Genomic DNA, 17192 nt, shown 5'->3' on the forward strand with positions numbered 1-17192 from the left:
CCCGACAGAAAAAGATTGAGAACCACTGTTATAAATGCAGATATGCATTCATGTGGTGGAAAAGCCGGGCCCTGGTGGACCCCAGCCGGGCCCTGGTGGACCCCAGCCGGGCCCTGGTGGACCCCAGCCTCCTTAAAGTCATGGTATTCAGGACCTGTCTGCTGTTCTACTCTATAACTGGCCGGTGAAACACGCTCAAAAATCAGTTTCCTTTTACATATTTGAAGGTTTTTCAAAAAAGTAATGCAATAATTACTTTCCCTGGTAACTAATTACATTTATGAAAGAGTAATTCCGTTACTAATTCAATTACTTTTTTGGGAAAATGACTAGTAACTATAATTAATTACTTTTTAAAAGTAATTTGCCCAGCACTGTGTAATAATAAGTACCACCACAAAACCATCCAACTGTTCACCCAGTTCAGCGACTGTTTCTCACCCTCTCTCCTTAGCGTCTATGTTGTGGACCAGTTCATCCCTCTGGTTGACCAGTGACACCAGTTCCTGTAGCAGAAGCTGCTCTCTGTGTTTATGGACTTGAGTTTTCTGCCACTCTGTATCACAAAGACGAAGAAGAAAAACACAGGACATGAGCAGACTGTACAGACTCACAGCGGCTACAACGGTCGATAGAATAGTAATAACAGTCAGTTCACACATAACAGTGTCTGCAGCATATATTCAACAATAAAACATACCTTCAATCGCCATTATGTCCCTCAGCTCCTGCTTTAATAGCTCAAACTTTCTTTCCAAGTCTTGCTCTTCCAACCTGATGATATGAGATGAGTGAGAAGTGACAGTCTGTTCTTTAGTACTGGACTATGTTTAAGACCCAGTGCTACTTTTGTGGCAGTTCCCAAATGAATTTTTCTCTTTATTTAACCTTTCTTAAGTGATTTATCACCATTTATTGTATTATCATCCTCTGTATTTTGCAATTAAATCAGGTTTTTTTGCCCTGTATTTAATTTACTGACCATGTAGATGTTCATGAAAACTCAAGAGTAAATTCAAAGGTTATTATTTTGCAACAGAGAAAACTGAAGAAAAAGTGACTTTTTCAGCCAGAATATCAATGACTGAACATAAAACAAGCATCTACAACTTCTGTCATTGATCCAACTCCATGGGTTTTACTGGTGAATCAATGTTGTAGAAGATGACGGACCATTCATATAATATTATCCTCTCCATTTTGCCTTTTTTCAGCAAAAATCTGGTATTTTCCTATATTCATTTTACTGATTGTGTACTTGAATCATCATGCTGAGGTTACATTTGAGGGTTATTATACCGAAAACAGAGAAAACTGGAGGAAAAGTGACTTTTTCAGTCAAATCTATCATTAACTAAACATAAACCAAGTGTGTCCGTCCACTGTCATTGATCCAACTCCATGGGTTTTACTGGTGAATCAATGTTGTAGAAGAACACAGTATTTCCACGGTAACTGCTCTACACTGATCAGGCAGATGTTCATTAAAACTCAGATGAAAGTTGAAAGTAATTATATCAGAAACAGAAAAAAAAAAACGGAAGAAAAAGTGACTTTTTCCACAAAATGTATCATTAACTGAACATAAACGAAGTGTGTCCATCCACTGTCACTGATCAAACTCCATGGATGGTGTTTCCACGGTAACTACTGAGCCTCTGAACATCCAAATAGGTCATATCTGATGACCATGAAAAGATGACAAACTGCATTTTACACCAATTATTTACATGTATTGATAGAATTAGTGGATCAACAGGTATTAAACAGTTTAGATCAGCAGATGGTTTTGGTCACCAGTGGCTGTTTGGGTCTTTATGGGTTAAATACATATTTTTGACAGACAGAGCCTATCTTTTAGAAATGCCACTATATTCACAATTCCATATCAAATTCATCTTTCCACACTATTATGGTTTCACAGTCTAAACCAGAGGTGTCTTTTAAAACAACATGTGAGGGATTTGTAGAGTGAAGTGATCAATAAAATGTTGGAAAATACTGATTGTTTATGCAAATAACCATATGTTGCAGTGCAGAAAAGTGTCCATATCATGTAACACCCTGCAAAAAGATTAATGTTTCAAGAGCTATTAATTTTGAGACGTACAATTTCACATTATACATAATATAGACGAAAGTATTGGGACACATTGAATTCAAGTGATTCTTTTCTAACAGGGGTCTGAGATACAAAACAATAATGACAAATGTCATATGATAGTTTTATATTGTAATAAATATCATTGCATTGGTTAGTTTGGTTTAAAGTGTTATCTTTACTTCCAAAAGGCCTCAACTTTAAGGAATTTAAGAAATATTGATGTTTATATCTCAAATCAGCATAAACAGGACATCTTACAGCTGTAGACATGATGTGTCCCAATATTTTTGTCCTTATAGTTTATAAACATCAATTAAAGTTTAATGGGAGATTAAAGATTAATGGGAGATTTTTCTTCCTGAGTGAGATGTGAAAAAAGTAGATGGTTAGTTGTGGTAGAAAATTATTATTTATAGTCAGAGCACAAAAAATGTTTTAGAAATTTAAAATCATAGTCATGGATAAACAAACAAAAGAAAAATCAGTGTTGAGAGAAATTAAGTAATAACCATCTCGGAGGCATCTTGGAGGCAAAGATAACAATTTAAACCAAACTAACCAATGCAATGATATGTATCCCTACATAAAACTGTATTATGACATTAGTCATTATTGTTTTGTATCCCAGACCCCTGTTAGAAAAGAAACACCCGAATTCAACGTGTCCCAATACTTTTGTCCATATAGTGTATGTAGTGGAAGTCTTACAGAAGCTGCAGATGGTCCTGTCTCCTGATTAAGGCATTCTTCTTGTTGACTAGTGTAAACCACTCCTGAATCAGCCTCTCCTCCTCCACTTTGTTACTGCCTGCAAAGCACAAAATAAATCAGATCATGAACGGTACAAGTTGTAAAATTGTTTTGTTTTTTTGTTTTTTTTTACATTAGCGATTAGTAATCATTAACTTAGCCTTTGTATGGCCACAGCAGTCTTCATATAGGACTTGTAGGTGTGCTGTTCATCTGTTTCTCACCTGTTTCCATGAGGTCTCTGAGGTTCCTCTCCACCACACCTGCTCTGTTGTCAATATGGTTTTGTTCTGCTTCCAGGGCTTCCATCTGATTCAACACATACTGGCTGGTATCCTGTGAACAGTCACATGAACAAACACCTAAGTCTGGCTGTTGCATTTTATGTTCAAATTGAGGGAAAACAAGTGCATTGATCCTAAATCTGATCAAAACGTAGGTAAACACTGGATTTACTCCTTACATCTGAACTTATATAACAGTGATCACATCTGTTAAGTCATCATACATAAGTCTTAACTTTATTTTATGACTAATAATGATGCCTAAACTGTACTTCTCAGTGGCTGAGCCAGAAAAAATGGAAGGGGGGCAGGGAGAGGCAGGAGAATGGTGGGGTCCAGGGGCGGAGCTTAAAACTGCAATTTTTTTTATTATCAAACACTAATAAAATTACTACAATTTAAAGTCACTAATGTCATCATGTTTGGAACCAAAGCAAACAGATCGCTTTAACAAGGGTGGCCTCAGTTATGGCATTGAATTCCGTTGCATTCCAAATAATTTAAAATTAGAAACAATAGGATACAGTAGATTCAAAATATTGAATAACATACTTGTAGTAAATGTTATTTAACATATCATTAATTAAAATAAAAAATATCAGTAGATTTATATAAACAATATTATATGTATACTTAATTTAGAAATTACAGAGTGACATACAAATTTTATACACACATGTTTACATACATACATATATTAGCGGCTTCACAGCTCAAATGGCTGCATAGCTAAGTCTGTAGGTAACATTACTGACTTTGGAGTGAAAGAAGCCCCACCCCACCCCCACCCCCACATTTTTCTTGTTCTTCTTTGATCATGCTGGTGTACAAAAAAACTTGTAAACTATTGTAGATATTTCATTTATCAAGACAGGGGTAATTGGCATTGAAATGTGGTTCAACAAAACTCATAATAAAGACTGTAGAATATCAAGGGGAGCCTCATATTCTTTATTCTTTATGAAGGTTCCCTTGGCAAAGCAAATTTGTTCAGCCCCAAAAGGCAGCCAGACTACCATTCTGCTGTTATGATGCTGGACAAGACAAGTTTAAAAAAGAAAAAAAAAACGACAACACAGGGTTAGTTGTTTGTTTCCCTGCTTTATGACTTTCAGCTACTTCCTGTGCAGCCTATAAGACACATCACAGCAACATCATTGCGACGCTTCTGACAAAGGCTACAGGAAGTAGCTGAAACCAGCAAAGCAGGTGAACAAAAAACTACCTCTGTCTTGATAAATGAATTATCGACAATAATTGTACGTTGAAGACAGTATGACACTACCAGAACTTGCTAACTCCTCTGTACTAGGCTCTCTGCCTGTTTTTCTGCTACTTTCCTACATCAAGATCCAACTCAAGTGTGAATTGTATGACACATGACTCGGGGGCTTCAACCACAGGTGTTTTCCCACGATTATTCATTCATGGATCCATCACCTGCAGCTTAACAGATGTAACAGATGTTAACAGATGTACACCAAAGAACACAAGTTTCACTACAAAATCTTGCTAGATTGCTTGCACCAGTTTGTCATAAATTCAAGGAGATTGCATTTTTGAACGAAAATGCCTTTATATTCTAATGTCACAATTCTCAATGTTTAACCATACAGGTATGAAGACTCTATAAGCAGGCTATTTGATAACCAAATGTAAATTATTTAACTTCCTTTGGTACAGGAATTATTTGGTCACAGGTTTTTTTTTTTTTATCCGTCTAGGAAGTTGATCATTGTAATTGAGATCAATAAAAATTTATTTCTACAAATTGGGCAGTAAAGCATGTTTCTTTAGGAGTCTGTACAGTAAGATAAAAAGATAAGTTCATCAACACTGGGAATCCTGTCTAAGTCAGAAACCCTCTTAGATATTCAGCCACAGAATTAAACATGACTGACACTGAAAAAATCATGGGAAGGAATGCTTCTAGGACCCAAAAAAAGAGTTTGTTAGAGGTGCTCTTTGGAAAAGGGATTTATAAAGTAGATAAACAAATGTACACGACAAAGATAAATAAGGAACAATGTGAACAGTTCCTTATTTATCTTTGTCATTTGTACATTTGTAAATATTTCTATAGGTGAGTTTTTTGTATGTCCTTTTTTTTATTAACTTTATTGGAAGCAATTTCACAGGCAACAGCATGACAGTGCAATGTGTTAGAAAGGACTTCCATTCTTTCATTTTTCTTTTTATCCCTCCCACAATCCCACCCTACCCGAAAAACAGACAATTCTTAATGTAAATCCAATATTGACATGTGATCAGTACAGAATACATACAACAATTACCTGATTAAGAAAAACAAGTAAACAAAATTTGTATGCCCTTTGACCTGTATTGACACCATCTGCAGGTCATTACTTTTATGCCCAGCTGGCAGCTTCCTATTGGTCAGGACCACTTTAAAACCACCCACAATTTTCCAGGCTTCAGTTTTGTTTTACTTCCTGATGAAGGCTTGAAGCCAAAATGTGTTGAAGAGGTTTTTTTTAGGTCTACATATGACCATGCAGTGAGAATAAAGGCATTTTAATGCTTACAGAGAGTGCCTTGGAGTTTGTTAACTGACACTGACCTGGCCCTCTGGTCTTCCCTCTTCAACCAAGGCCTCTGTTCTGTCTGCAAAACAAGCAACAAAATTAAATGAAAACACAACAACTTTCCTAATAAGTTCCTTTTACATTTCAGAAGAAATCCTTTTAATCATTTGTTCACAGTTAAAGGTTGGCTGCGAGATGTTTGGCTTGCTCAAAACCGTTCCTCTAAGATCTCATACCCAAACTTTAAATTAAAACCATAAGTCACATTTTAAACAGACTGGGTTTTGTACCGGTTTCTGACTTCCTTCGGGTAATGACAGTTTCTTCCTGTCCTGCAGCAGCCTACAAAAACAAAGACAGTTCCTCAGACAGTGAAACACACGTCGTTGTATAAATGAATAAAATCAGAATATTCAGAACATACCGCTGATATCTCTGTTTCTTCCACTGACCCACTCCTACGCTGTGACCTCCGTTTTTTCACTAGATCAGCGTCTTTGACATGAGAGAAACCCGACTTAGACATGGAATGCATCCGTGGTGGTGCGACTGGTGACTGAGCGCTGCCTGCTCCAGACCCCGGCAGCCGTTTGGATCTAGGAGGCGGAACTACATCCACCTTAGTTTGACTGTCCTTTTCTGCGGCTCCTGTAGTTCCGTTGGTTTCGATACTTATCCCCTCCTCCTGGAGCCTCTGGGTACAGTATCGAACAGCTGCCTCAGGGTCGTCTTCGGTTTCCCGGTCGCCTGCGACTGCGTAGCTGGACTCGCTGCTGTCCTTCTCTATGTGGAGAACACTGAGCTCCTGGCCCATGAAATGAGTGCGAATCTGGTTGAGGTAGGTCATGACGATGAGACGGTCGGGCACGGCTAACATGACCATATCTGACGGTTCTATCAGCCTGGAAATGCCAAGCTCAGCAAAACCATCAAAGGCCTGTAAGATATTAAAACATGGATGAGGTTTTTTATAGCTGATTTGCTTATTTATTTACTTTCCTTTCATTATCTACTTTGATATGACTTACTGACATGTACTGAAGAGCAACAGGTATAACCCACTTTTTTTCTAATAAAAAGTTTAATAAAAAAAAAAAAAATGGATGAAGACACTTCATATGTCACCAAAGAAAAAGACAATGTATTAATTACCTTTTTGTTGTTGTGTTTGATGTCATATGGGTCCAGCTGCTCAAAATTACTAAAGATAAAAGATACAGTTATAAACAAATATACAGTGTTAAAAGGATAAAACTGGTTCAGGTTCTTACATTTTTTCTGAGTGGAAATGGTGTAAAATGGCACAAAAGGCCAGTCCATTTCTCCAGGATGTGCTGAAGTTGGTAATTTTAACTCCTTTGTGTTTCTTTGTGACTTCCTGACACCACTCCAGTAGGGACTGGGTAGACGTCACTAAGCTGGGACTGCCCTGTAACACAAACAGAAATAATGACTGTAAAACTACATATGTACAATAAAACCAGATTCACCACAGGATTAAAGGTGGGGTATGAGATCTTAGAAAAACAGTTCGAGCAAGCTACATTTTGAAAATACTCAATTCAAAAGTCCAAACCCCTTTCATCAGAAATCCCCCCAAAGGCACGCCTCCAGAGTACTGGAACGCGCACTGCTTGTTCTCGAGGGTTCACGAGCGCTGCACAGCAACAATTCGCCCGGCTCTGGAGGCCTCGGCTCTGGCCCCGATCCATGCGTACCTCATTCAGTCTCCTCCAACACTCCCGCTCTTACAGAACAGCCCCAGTTCATACCTATCTGACTAACGTTACATTTCCTACTGATTTATGTCAGTGACAAAACAGTTTGCCGGTGAACTTTCCATTCTAATATAACTAATATAGCCAAGCTCTGGTTCTGGCTTTGTTTCCTGTACAAGTGCTCCAAGCCTCTGAGAACGCATGATTCATGCACGAAGAGGGGTATGCACAGAGGGGGGAGGGACAAATGGCAGTTGAGTTTGATAGACATATCACCGTTCAATCATTTCAATTGGGTGCTTAAAATGATTGGATGATGTTTTTTCAGTCCTGTCCGTTCCACAGGTGACTAAATTCTTTTATTTTTGTGTTACAGCATTTAATTAATTGGTTGTAATCGGGGTGTGAAGGGGATTTTAAGCAATATAGTAAAAAATGCTCCAGGAAAAAATCTCGTACCCCACCTTTAGCACACTCCATGGTGGTAACTGCATGTAAGAGCAAAGAAACTCCAAGTGGAATAACACATCATTTTAGCATATGATTAAAATAATGTAATGTTAGGATATGTTTGATGATTTAGAGCACAGGTGTCAAACATGTGGCCCGGGGGCCAAATCCGGCCCTCCAAAGGGTCCAATCCGGCCCGCAGGATGAATTTGTAAAATGCAAAAATTACACTTTAGATATTAACAATCAGTGATGTCAAAATCATTTTAATTCAGGTTCCACATACAGACACATACAGTCCAATTAGATTTGAAGTGGGTCAGAACCAGTAAAATATTATCATAATAACCTATAAATAATGACAACCCCACATTTTCTCTTTGTGTGTTTGGTGTAAAAAAGTAAAATTACATGAAAATGTTTACATTACCAAACTATACTTTTACAAAAAAATGTGAATAACCTGAACAAATATGAACAAATGGAAATGTCTTAAGAAAAGTAAATTTAATTTGACCAATATTCTGCCTGTTACTAAATGTTTTGTGTGATTGTAATGTACATGTGTAAATGATAAACTGATAAACCAAGGCAGAATATTGTTAAAATTGCACTTGTTTTTCTAAAGACAATTCAAGTTGTTCATGTTATTCAGATTTTGTAAACCTGATCATGATATAATATTACTTTTTTCACTGTTATTATTTTACGGGTCCGGCCCACATGAGATCGAACTGGGCTGAATGTGGCCCCTGAACTAAAATGAGTTTGACACCCCTGATTTAGAGTGAAATACTTGAATAACATTAATATCATGGCAGAGATGCAGAAAACTGACATTTAGTGGGTTAACCAATATGAACAACACAGTTTACACTACATATAGTCATTTAAGTCTTTTCAATATAAATCATTGTAGTAAGTACAGTTTTGACATACTTCTGAAGAGGCAGCTCCGTCTCCTTTCGCTGTTGCTTCTCTGACCGGTTGGAAACCAGTAACCTCTGATTTGCCGTCATCTACAGGAGACCCACTGGAGCGCTTTTTCCCACGAGGCACTGGTACAGGCTGTCTTGAAGACCCTTCTGTTCTCTCTGTTTGTCTGAAGAGACACACAAAAACAAAACAGTTTATTAATATACTTAATAATTTGTGGGAAACCATTATTTTCCAAACCACCATCTAATGACATTTAATAAGTAGACAATATTAGATATTAGAATTTATAGACAAGGATGACAACTCCTAATGTGTACACAGAGATGATGATGCAAACACCTTATATTTCAGTTTTGAGTGCACCCCACACCTCACATATGGATGATCTTACCTTGCTTCCTCTACACAACCAGCAGCTACTTCTACAGATACAAAGCCATAGTCCACCTCTTCATCTCTGATTTCCTTTCTTGCGTTTATTTCCCCTGGTTCACTGTCTTTATTATCCTCTACATGCAGCCAGTCATCCTGAGCAGATGAAGCAGTGGAAGCAACAGATCTTTCAAGCTCTGCTTCCTCAGCTTTCTCAACATCAGCCAATTCAGAAACTGCTTCTGTACCTATTTCTGACTCATCTGTAACAACAGGTTTATCTGTAAATGTCCAGCTTTGAATCATCTCCTCGTCTAATGTGTTATCACTGTCAACATCTAATGTCTTCTCAGTTTCAACATCTTCCACAGAGTCTGGTTGTAGAAGTTCTTCTTCTCCAAACACTGCTATGACTTTTCTTTCCAATTCTGACACAACATCATCCTCTCTTGGAATTGTGACAAAACCTCCTTCAGAGATCACACTTGAATCAAGTGATGCAGAGCCTTCCTTTACTTCTTCATTAGCCTGAGACACGTCCTCCAGGTCTACCTGAGATGGTTCCGTTTCTGTGGGTAATAAATTATCTGTCACTGTAGTACTCTCTGGGTAAGTTGCACTTAGACGTTTCTTGGCTCTTGGCAGTGGAACAGGTAAGCTCAACTGTTGATCTTGTTGCAGCATTTCATGAACATCAGTTGCTGTGTCTGGAAGGCTGGAGGGCGGTGACCCGGATATTACAATATCATCTGGGAATGAACCACTGAGACGTTTCTTTACCCTTGGCTTAGGAACGGGCAAACTTGAAGGGTCTGAAGTATCACCATCCTCCACTTCACCTTTCCTTCTTCTCAACTGTACAGTGATTACTTCTTTTGCAGAACTTTGATCGTCCAGGGTGAGAGGAGGAAGCTCTTCATGATGCTGCACCACTGTCAAATCTTCAGTTGTTGAAGAAAGTGGTAAGGAGTCATCTGGTCTTTCAGCTTGCGCTTCGTTTCCATGGACAGCCTCTGATGTTTTCTCTCCACTGAATCCACTGACACGTTTCCTAACTCGTGGCCTTGGGATAGGTAAGGATGCTTCTTTGTCCATCTCAGTCCTCACTAGTGCATCATCTAATTTCTGAAAAATACCAGTCATATCAACAGATGTGTCATCAGCTGCCCTTGATGGTTTCATCTCTTGCACATTATCCATCACAATACTGTCAGCCTGGGCTGGTTTTACAGAGTCCTTGTTTGCGACAACCAAATGTGGTTCTGCAATTCCCTTGTCCATATCAACTTTGCTAGATTTACTTACAGGCTGTTTCTTTCCACGTAGCGAAAGGCCGATCTTTTTGATGATTGAGACAGAACCAGTTTTCTCAACATCAGGTATCTCTGGCTCTGGTGTGATGTTCTCAGTTTCCTCTGATTTTAGGGAAATCTTTACATCAGCAGTGTCCTGAGCAGATATATTATCAATGTTTGGTATTTCTGAAGTAGCGCTTATTTCTGTGTCCTTTACCCAGACCAATTCTGTGTCTTGCTGTAGGAATTCAAACCCAACCAAATCAGTTTCTTGAGAGTTCTGTTCATTTGTTTGGTGCTTTTTATCCACAGGCTGAGAGAGGATCTGTTCGGTCATTGTTTGGCTAGGTTCATGTGTGTTCTGCGAAGATTCAGGAACACCCAGGATATCAAAGATACCACAATCAGAAGGCTGAGGAGGTTCAGGTTCACAAGTTTTTAAAGTGTCAGTTACAGGAACAGATTTTTCAGCGTTGACACCATCTTTTGTCGGAAGCTCTGCAGTTTTTTTGGGAGTTTCAGCTGGCACACTACCATCTCGTCTTTTCACACGAAGAGGTGGGACAATTTCTGTGGACATTTGCACAGATGCTGCTTCCCCACCAACACTTTCCTGGGCTTCATCGCCTTTCTTAAAACTATCCTTCCTTCGGAGAGGTCGTACAGGAGCAGTTTCTTTGTCTTGATCATTCTTTCTTTGTTGTGGTTTAGGAGCTTTTCTTTTTGATTTTCTGCCTCGCTGAGGGACAACAACTTCAGCTGGCCGTCCAACAGAAATGATTTTCTGATCATCTGGAGCACTGTACTCCTTGGAATCGTTTTCTGTCGACTCAGGAGCAGTAGCATCACTTTCTTCTGTGTGTGTTTGTTGGGTGCTTAAGGACAGAAAAAGACAAGCTTCAGAGTTTGTTTGTTTTTTTTTATTTGTCATACACGTAGTTGTACCATGCAACTTCACAACTTCACTTGGTTTGCTCTGGAGACACAAAACCACAGGACTGCAACCAAATCTAGTTCCATCCAGAAAGTACAACTTGCCAATGTTATCAATATGCTGCTTAAATTATGCACAAAACTGCAGTTAAAACATCACAAAAGCACAAAGGACAGGACAAAGGACAAATTCAACCTGACACATACAAAATTACAACACTGACAGTACTGCAACACATCAGCTAATCCTTATAACTATTAGAACAATTCCAACACCACAACTTCCTGAGCATTAAACTCTCATAAGCAAAACAAGGTTCCACAATGTTATAACGAGAGGCACAGATAAAAACGACTGTCACACCGTGCAACCAAACACTTCAATGTCCAGCACTCACCCTTTATCCAACTGAGAAGATGATGGCACAGTTCTACTATCATCCTGTTCTGCCTCGGACAGGTGTTTTGCTACAGAACCTTCATTGTTAACTAACATGTGACTTGAATCTTGCCCTATGAGTGATATCTCCTTAATCAATTGCTCATTTGAAGCCCTCTGTTCCTCTGTTACTTCACTGTCATCCTTCGAAATTTCACTGAGATCTGCCTCTGTCAATGGTGGCCACTTCTTTATGCTTGCACAAACCACAAACCCATTATCCCCTTCTGTAACTGATGATGGAGAACCTGATCGATTCTCCGCCAAGTCCCACATGTAGGGCTCAGCACTTAATGGATATTCAGTGGTGCATTTGTTCTCAGTGTCCATAAACTGGTTCTCTAAAGGCACTGTCAACTGTGTGAGATCTGGGTCATCTGTAACACATGGGGAAGAGTCACAGGAAGAAGCCAATGCCTTCTCCACCAGGCCCTCAGAAGAGACAGTCTTCAGCTGGTGATGACTTTCGGCTAAAGTAGAGCTAGATGGCCCCAGAATGGAAGCTACTGTTTCATAACTGTGAGAGATGGATATTAGTGTCAGTGAAATGTGAAACTATGTAACAACAGTGATTTTAAAGTAAAGATACTGAAAGTAAATTCCATGCAAAGCCAGTGATTTTTTTTTTTTCAAAAATAGAATAAAAAGCAATGTATAATATTATCATGATATTTGACCATCCACGTAAAACAGCATGTCACACTTTTTATTACAGCTTTGTGTTATGCCACTCCATTTCTCTTCATATTTTTATGTACATTATGGTAATATCACACTGAAATGAAGAAAAAAAAATACCAACTATGACAAAAATAAGTTATTTTGTTTGTCAGTTTAATGGTGTTTTAGAGGCATTTCCTGGAAAACAAAAAACATGATAATAATAATAATAATAATAATAATAATAATAATAATAATAATAATAATAATAATAATAAAAATAAATCCTGATTTTAGGTGCACATACTAATTTTGCACCAAAAAACACATTTTCCTGAATTTTTAAGTGCTTTCTCCATCACCGCATATTTGGCAGTGCAGAGAATCTGTGAGTTAGCAGATGGAGTTCACCAAGCAGAGCAGACTAAGATTTGATGGAGGTGTGAAGGATGTCAGGATTCCAAAGCAAATTACAGTCGTCTAGTTGTTTGATGAGGGCTAGTTATGGATATCAAAACTACCAGTTAAAGTTATTGCTGCATGCTACTCATGATTAGTTTCCAGTTACTCTGACTTACCCTTTGTGGAAAACACCCACAATCGCCTTCACTAATCCTGAGGCCTCCTCCTCTTTGGGCTCAGCCTGTTTCTCTGTTACTGTTCCCTCTGCATCCAGTACTTCCCAACCTAAGACTCCTTTTGGCACTGATGTGTCCGATAGTTTCTTCAGCTTTTGGGTTTCCTCTGTCTCTACCTTCTCTTTCTGTGTTTTACTAAAGACCCAAATATAAAAGGTTTTGAGACAGGATATCCACAGAATCAATAAGCACAAATAGAATAAATAGGCTACCCGTGCACTCTATAATTGGTGGTAGCGCTACTGTCCATGTTAGGCAAGCACTGTATTTTTTGCCTGTCACTGCAAACACTGCAAGACCATTGGACAATCCAACTTACCCATTATCTACACAAAGGGGTGTGCCTTGGCCTGTAGCGGCTTCATATTTCTCCTCTGTAGTAAAAGTAAACATTTAAATACACAAAGACAAAGAAAAGTGAATGTGACCTAGATCTTATTATTGTAAATGTCTCACCATGTGCAAGCACTGTGCTGGGGCTTCTAACAGACGTAGAGGGAGAACCAGGATTTTTTTGGATTAACTGAGTTGCCTGTGTATGAGATAATTCTTGATTGCCTTCAATGGCAGGCAACAGGGTAGTCTTTGTTTGCTTGTCTGTTGGGTTTAGTTGTAAAATGCTTGGAAACCCAGGAGTTTGTGCCAAATGTGGACATGATGGAGCCATTGCTACCACATATTTCATTTCACTTTTATGTTCTCCTGGAAAATTCACAAGAAGAAACATCCTATTCTGCTGCTTCTCAAATAAGGGCTTGCTCTGTGTTGTTATAGAGTGTATGTTCATACATTCAGCACTAAGCGTTCTTGCTGACGGAAAACCTGGCACACATGAAACACATGGAGCTGATGTGTACAAACTGACCATGTTTGGTGGTCTCATTACAACTTGTGCAGAAGGAAAGCCACATATTCTTGCCTCTTTCGGGCACGATGGGAGTAATTTCACCATGCTTTTCATGCTGTGGCAACATTGTTGATCCTGTTCATAAATTGCCATGAGCATTTCTGCCCTGTTTCTCTGAGGCTTTAATAAGAAAGGTTTTGTTTCATTTTGCCAGCCTGTGCTTTCCACTGCAGTCATGGATGCAAATCCTTCAAGAACTGAAGCTCTGGGGCAGCAAGGTACAAATTGTATCATGCTTAGTTCAGTCTTGGGGTTGGTCTGAGATGCAGAGGGGAAACCAGGGATCTTGGATGCTTCTGGGCAAGATGGTACTAAGGCCACCATCATCTTAACAGTTTCCTTTTCTTGATTTTGGCCATCTGTCATAACAACTGCCTCCTTTGAAAACCTGTTGTATAATGTGTGTTGATCAGAAACCCACTGGAAATTTGAAGTCTCTTCAAATGATGAAACTCCAGGTAAAAGTGATATTTTGGGGCAAGCAGGTAGAAGACTTGTAATATTGTACTGAGGGACAGATGGGAACCCCGGAATTCTTGATGCTCTTGGGCAAGAGGGGACTAAAGCATGCATGTTGTTTGGTTTATCTATGTGAACTGGTGAACCGTCAATACTAAACTGAATGTTCCTTTGTGGTTTGTGAATCAGTGAACCCAGTTCAACCATCAATTCTTCTTCTTTATGTCTTTCAAGAGATGGAAATCCAGGAATGGCAGAAACTTTGGGGCACAAAGGAAGCAGGCTGACTGTATTAAGGCCATAATACACAACTTTTGGATTTGGAATGGATGGGAAACCAGGAATACTTGACACTTTTGGGCAGGATGGTACCAAGGAAACCATATTTAGCTCTGACTTGTTGTTGTCTCTCAATGTGTCAAATATGACAGTCTTTGTTGGTAGCCTCTTTGACACTAAAAGTGAGTGGTTTTCTGTTGCCCATACAGCACTCTTCTCCATATCAACTGATGGGAATCCAGGTATTTTGGAAACTTGAGGACATAATGATAAAAGGCTGACAGTATTTGGTACGCAATACACAGTAACAGGATTTGAATGAGAGGGAAATCCTGGTGTTTGTGCTTCTTTTGGACAAGATGGGACCACAGAAATCATTGCCTTCACTGCTCTCTGATCCATTTCAAAACTGTCAATGAGTGGTATGTGTTTGTCTTTCAGTTGTGGAGAAGTCAATGGCTCCTTGCTCACTGTCCAGTCATTCAAACTGTGCGAAGATGGAAATCCTGGTATTTTTGACACTGTGGTGCATGAGCATGACATGTTGACCATACTTGGCATTTCAGCAGCATACAAACCTCTGGATTGTGTTTGAGAAGGAAACTCATAGATGCTACACTCTTTTTGGTAACTTTGTGCAAGTGGAACCTCTCCTTCTATGTCTCTGGTCATTTCCTTGTTCTCTGGTAATGATACCAGCAATGTTTTGCTTTCTGTTTCTAATATTGGATGATGAATAATGTCCCAGTTTTTGCTATCATCTTTCTGCATAGATGGAAAAATGGCCTCTGAAGACACAGGAAATATGGCTGGTGACTCCACCTCACATGAAAGTCCCAAGAGGGCTTCTTCTTTTGGACAAACTGGGGCTAAATTTGAAATTGAATTGGCATCTGGCATACAGGAATGTTTGGGGAAAATTGGATCCAAAGCTCCTTCTAATGGCATTGGCACTGCACTAAGTTCCTGTTCCTGAGATGATTCCTTCACCCCTGTTTCCACTGGAAATGCGTACCCCTTTGTTGTAAGAGTTTGTGCAGAACTTGTAATTTCATCATCCTTTTTAAACTCATTGTCTGGTACAAATTCATTCATCTGTTCAGCACTGGCAGGTAATTCTAACATGCCACTGGGTATTGGATATAATGGCATTACATCTGGTGTTCCAGCTTCTGTCTTAACTTCATTGTCAAAGGGTAACAACAAGGGGCAAGTGAACATAGTTCCACTGGGAATGGACGGAACCATTTCTTCCATCATTTCCATTTCTTTCCTTAATTTATCCAGATCTGTAGATGCCTTTGGTAGCTCTTCCCATTCTATACTTCTGTCTGAAGAATATTTTCCTGGAGAAGTCTTTGGTAGTTCCTCCCACAAAATGGTCCTGTGTGTAGGATACTTTTCTAATTGTTGCTCCAATTTATGTACTGACAGTGGTAAGTTTTCAGCATCAGCAACTTTCTGGCATGACGGTTGAGGTGAAACATTTTCATGTCTAAAGAGAAGGTAAAACAGGTTATATTTAATGTTTATTGAGATAAAAATGAATAAACACAACTGCATTCCCATTACTATTACAATTATTCTACAAATTTTTACATACCAAATATAAAATATGTAGCGTGAATCTATTAAATAGGTGAAATGAGTAATCTAGCCCTCACTTCAAAATATAACAACTTATTTTATCATATAGCTAAAATTTTGCAATACTGCTTGTTATTTTTAAGTACATTTCCACAAAAATTCACACCAAACATGATCAAGCATCTGTAACAACATGCGTAAAAGCCATATTCCTGCAGACCCATAAAAATATTGTGCCACTGCATTTGAATAGGTTAATTACACAACTACTATTACACACTGCAGAGCAAGTGTTAAAACACACTTTACAACTCAACTGAAACCTTCAGCTGAACAATCACTCACAGTATAAGCCTCTAATAATCAGCATGGTGCATAAGGTCTGCATGGCAACCCATTTCACTCAATAACTCTGTTAGTGACACCTTGCAGTTGGGGTTGACTCGTAAGACCTGAGCCTGCCTCAATAGAACATTACAAATCAAAGCCATGCACATACACAACATACACCTAGACAGAATGGACAGGAGCAAAGGCCTCTTTCACACTTACCCACTCTCAGAATATCTAACACTCTCTTTATCCATGACATCCAGTGTCTCTACTGATATCACCTTATTTGACTCCTCTAAGGGCCAGACACTATAAGCCTCCCCAGTTAGTTCAGCAGTATCTACTTCTTTACCAACATCTGCAATGTCATGTGTTTCTTGGTTATCCATTTGCCCCAAGGAGCTGCAGCAATGACAAATGACAGCAAGGGAAAATATATATATATCTTAATCCACAGATAATACTCACAAATGCAAATTATATTTTTTCCGCAAATGCA

General features: G+C 38.9%; 1 protein-coding gene across 2 annotated transcripts in view; it reads right to left on the reverse strand.

Moving 5' to 3' along the window:
- The window catches only part of ehbp1l1a (EH domain binding protein 1-like 1a), a 73356-nt gene that overhangs the window by 2304 nt on the left and 53860 nt on the right, over nucleotides 1–17192 (reverse strand). For both annotated transcript variants that reach the window (XM_030161777.1, XM_030161776.1), the window contains 16 exons: nucleotides 16913–17095; nucleotides 13585–16268; nucleotides 13448–13502; nucleotides 13069–13263; nucleotides 11790–12347; nucleotides 9183–11333; nucleotides 8792–8954; nucleotides 6956–7113; nucleotides 6837–6885; nucleotides 6109–6621; nucleotides 5975–6026; nucleotides 5720–5763; nucleotides 3079–3190; nucleotides 2813–2912; nucleotides 701–774; nucleotides 442–556 (listed from right to left, as the gene is read on the reverse strand). In XM_030161777.1, coding sequence (XP_030017637.1) covers nucleotides 442–556; nucleotides 701–774; nucleotides 2813–2912; nucleotides 3079–3190; nucleotides 5720–5763; nucleotides 5975–6026; nucleotides 6109–6621; nucleotides 6837–6885; nucleotides 6956–7113; nucleotides 8792–8954; nucleotides 9183–11333; nucleotides 11790–12347; nucleotides 13069–13263; nucleotides 13448–13502; nucleotides 13585–16268; nucleotides 16913–17095 — 7206 coding nt within the window. The remainder of the gene's footprint in view (nucleotides 1–441; nucleotides 557–700; nucleotides 775–2812; nucleotides 2913–3078; nucleotides 3191–5719; nucleotides 5764–5974; nucleotides 6027–6108; nucleotides 6622–6836; nucleotides 6886–6955; nucleotides 7114–8791; nucleotides 8955–9182; nucleotides 11334–11789; nucleotides 12348–13068; nucleotides 13264–13447; nucleotides 13503–13584; nucleotides 16269–16912; nucleotides 17096–17192) is intronic.

The sequence above is a fragment of the Sphaeramia orbicularis genome, chromosome 18 (assembly GCF_902148855.1).
Source record: "Sphaeramia orbicularis chromosome 18, fSphaOr1.1, whole genome shotgun sequence".
Classification (NCBI taxonomy): domain Eukaryota; kingdom Metazoa; phylum Chordata; class Actinopteri; order Kurtiformes; family Apogonidae; genus Sphaeramia; species Sphaeramia orbicularis.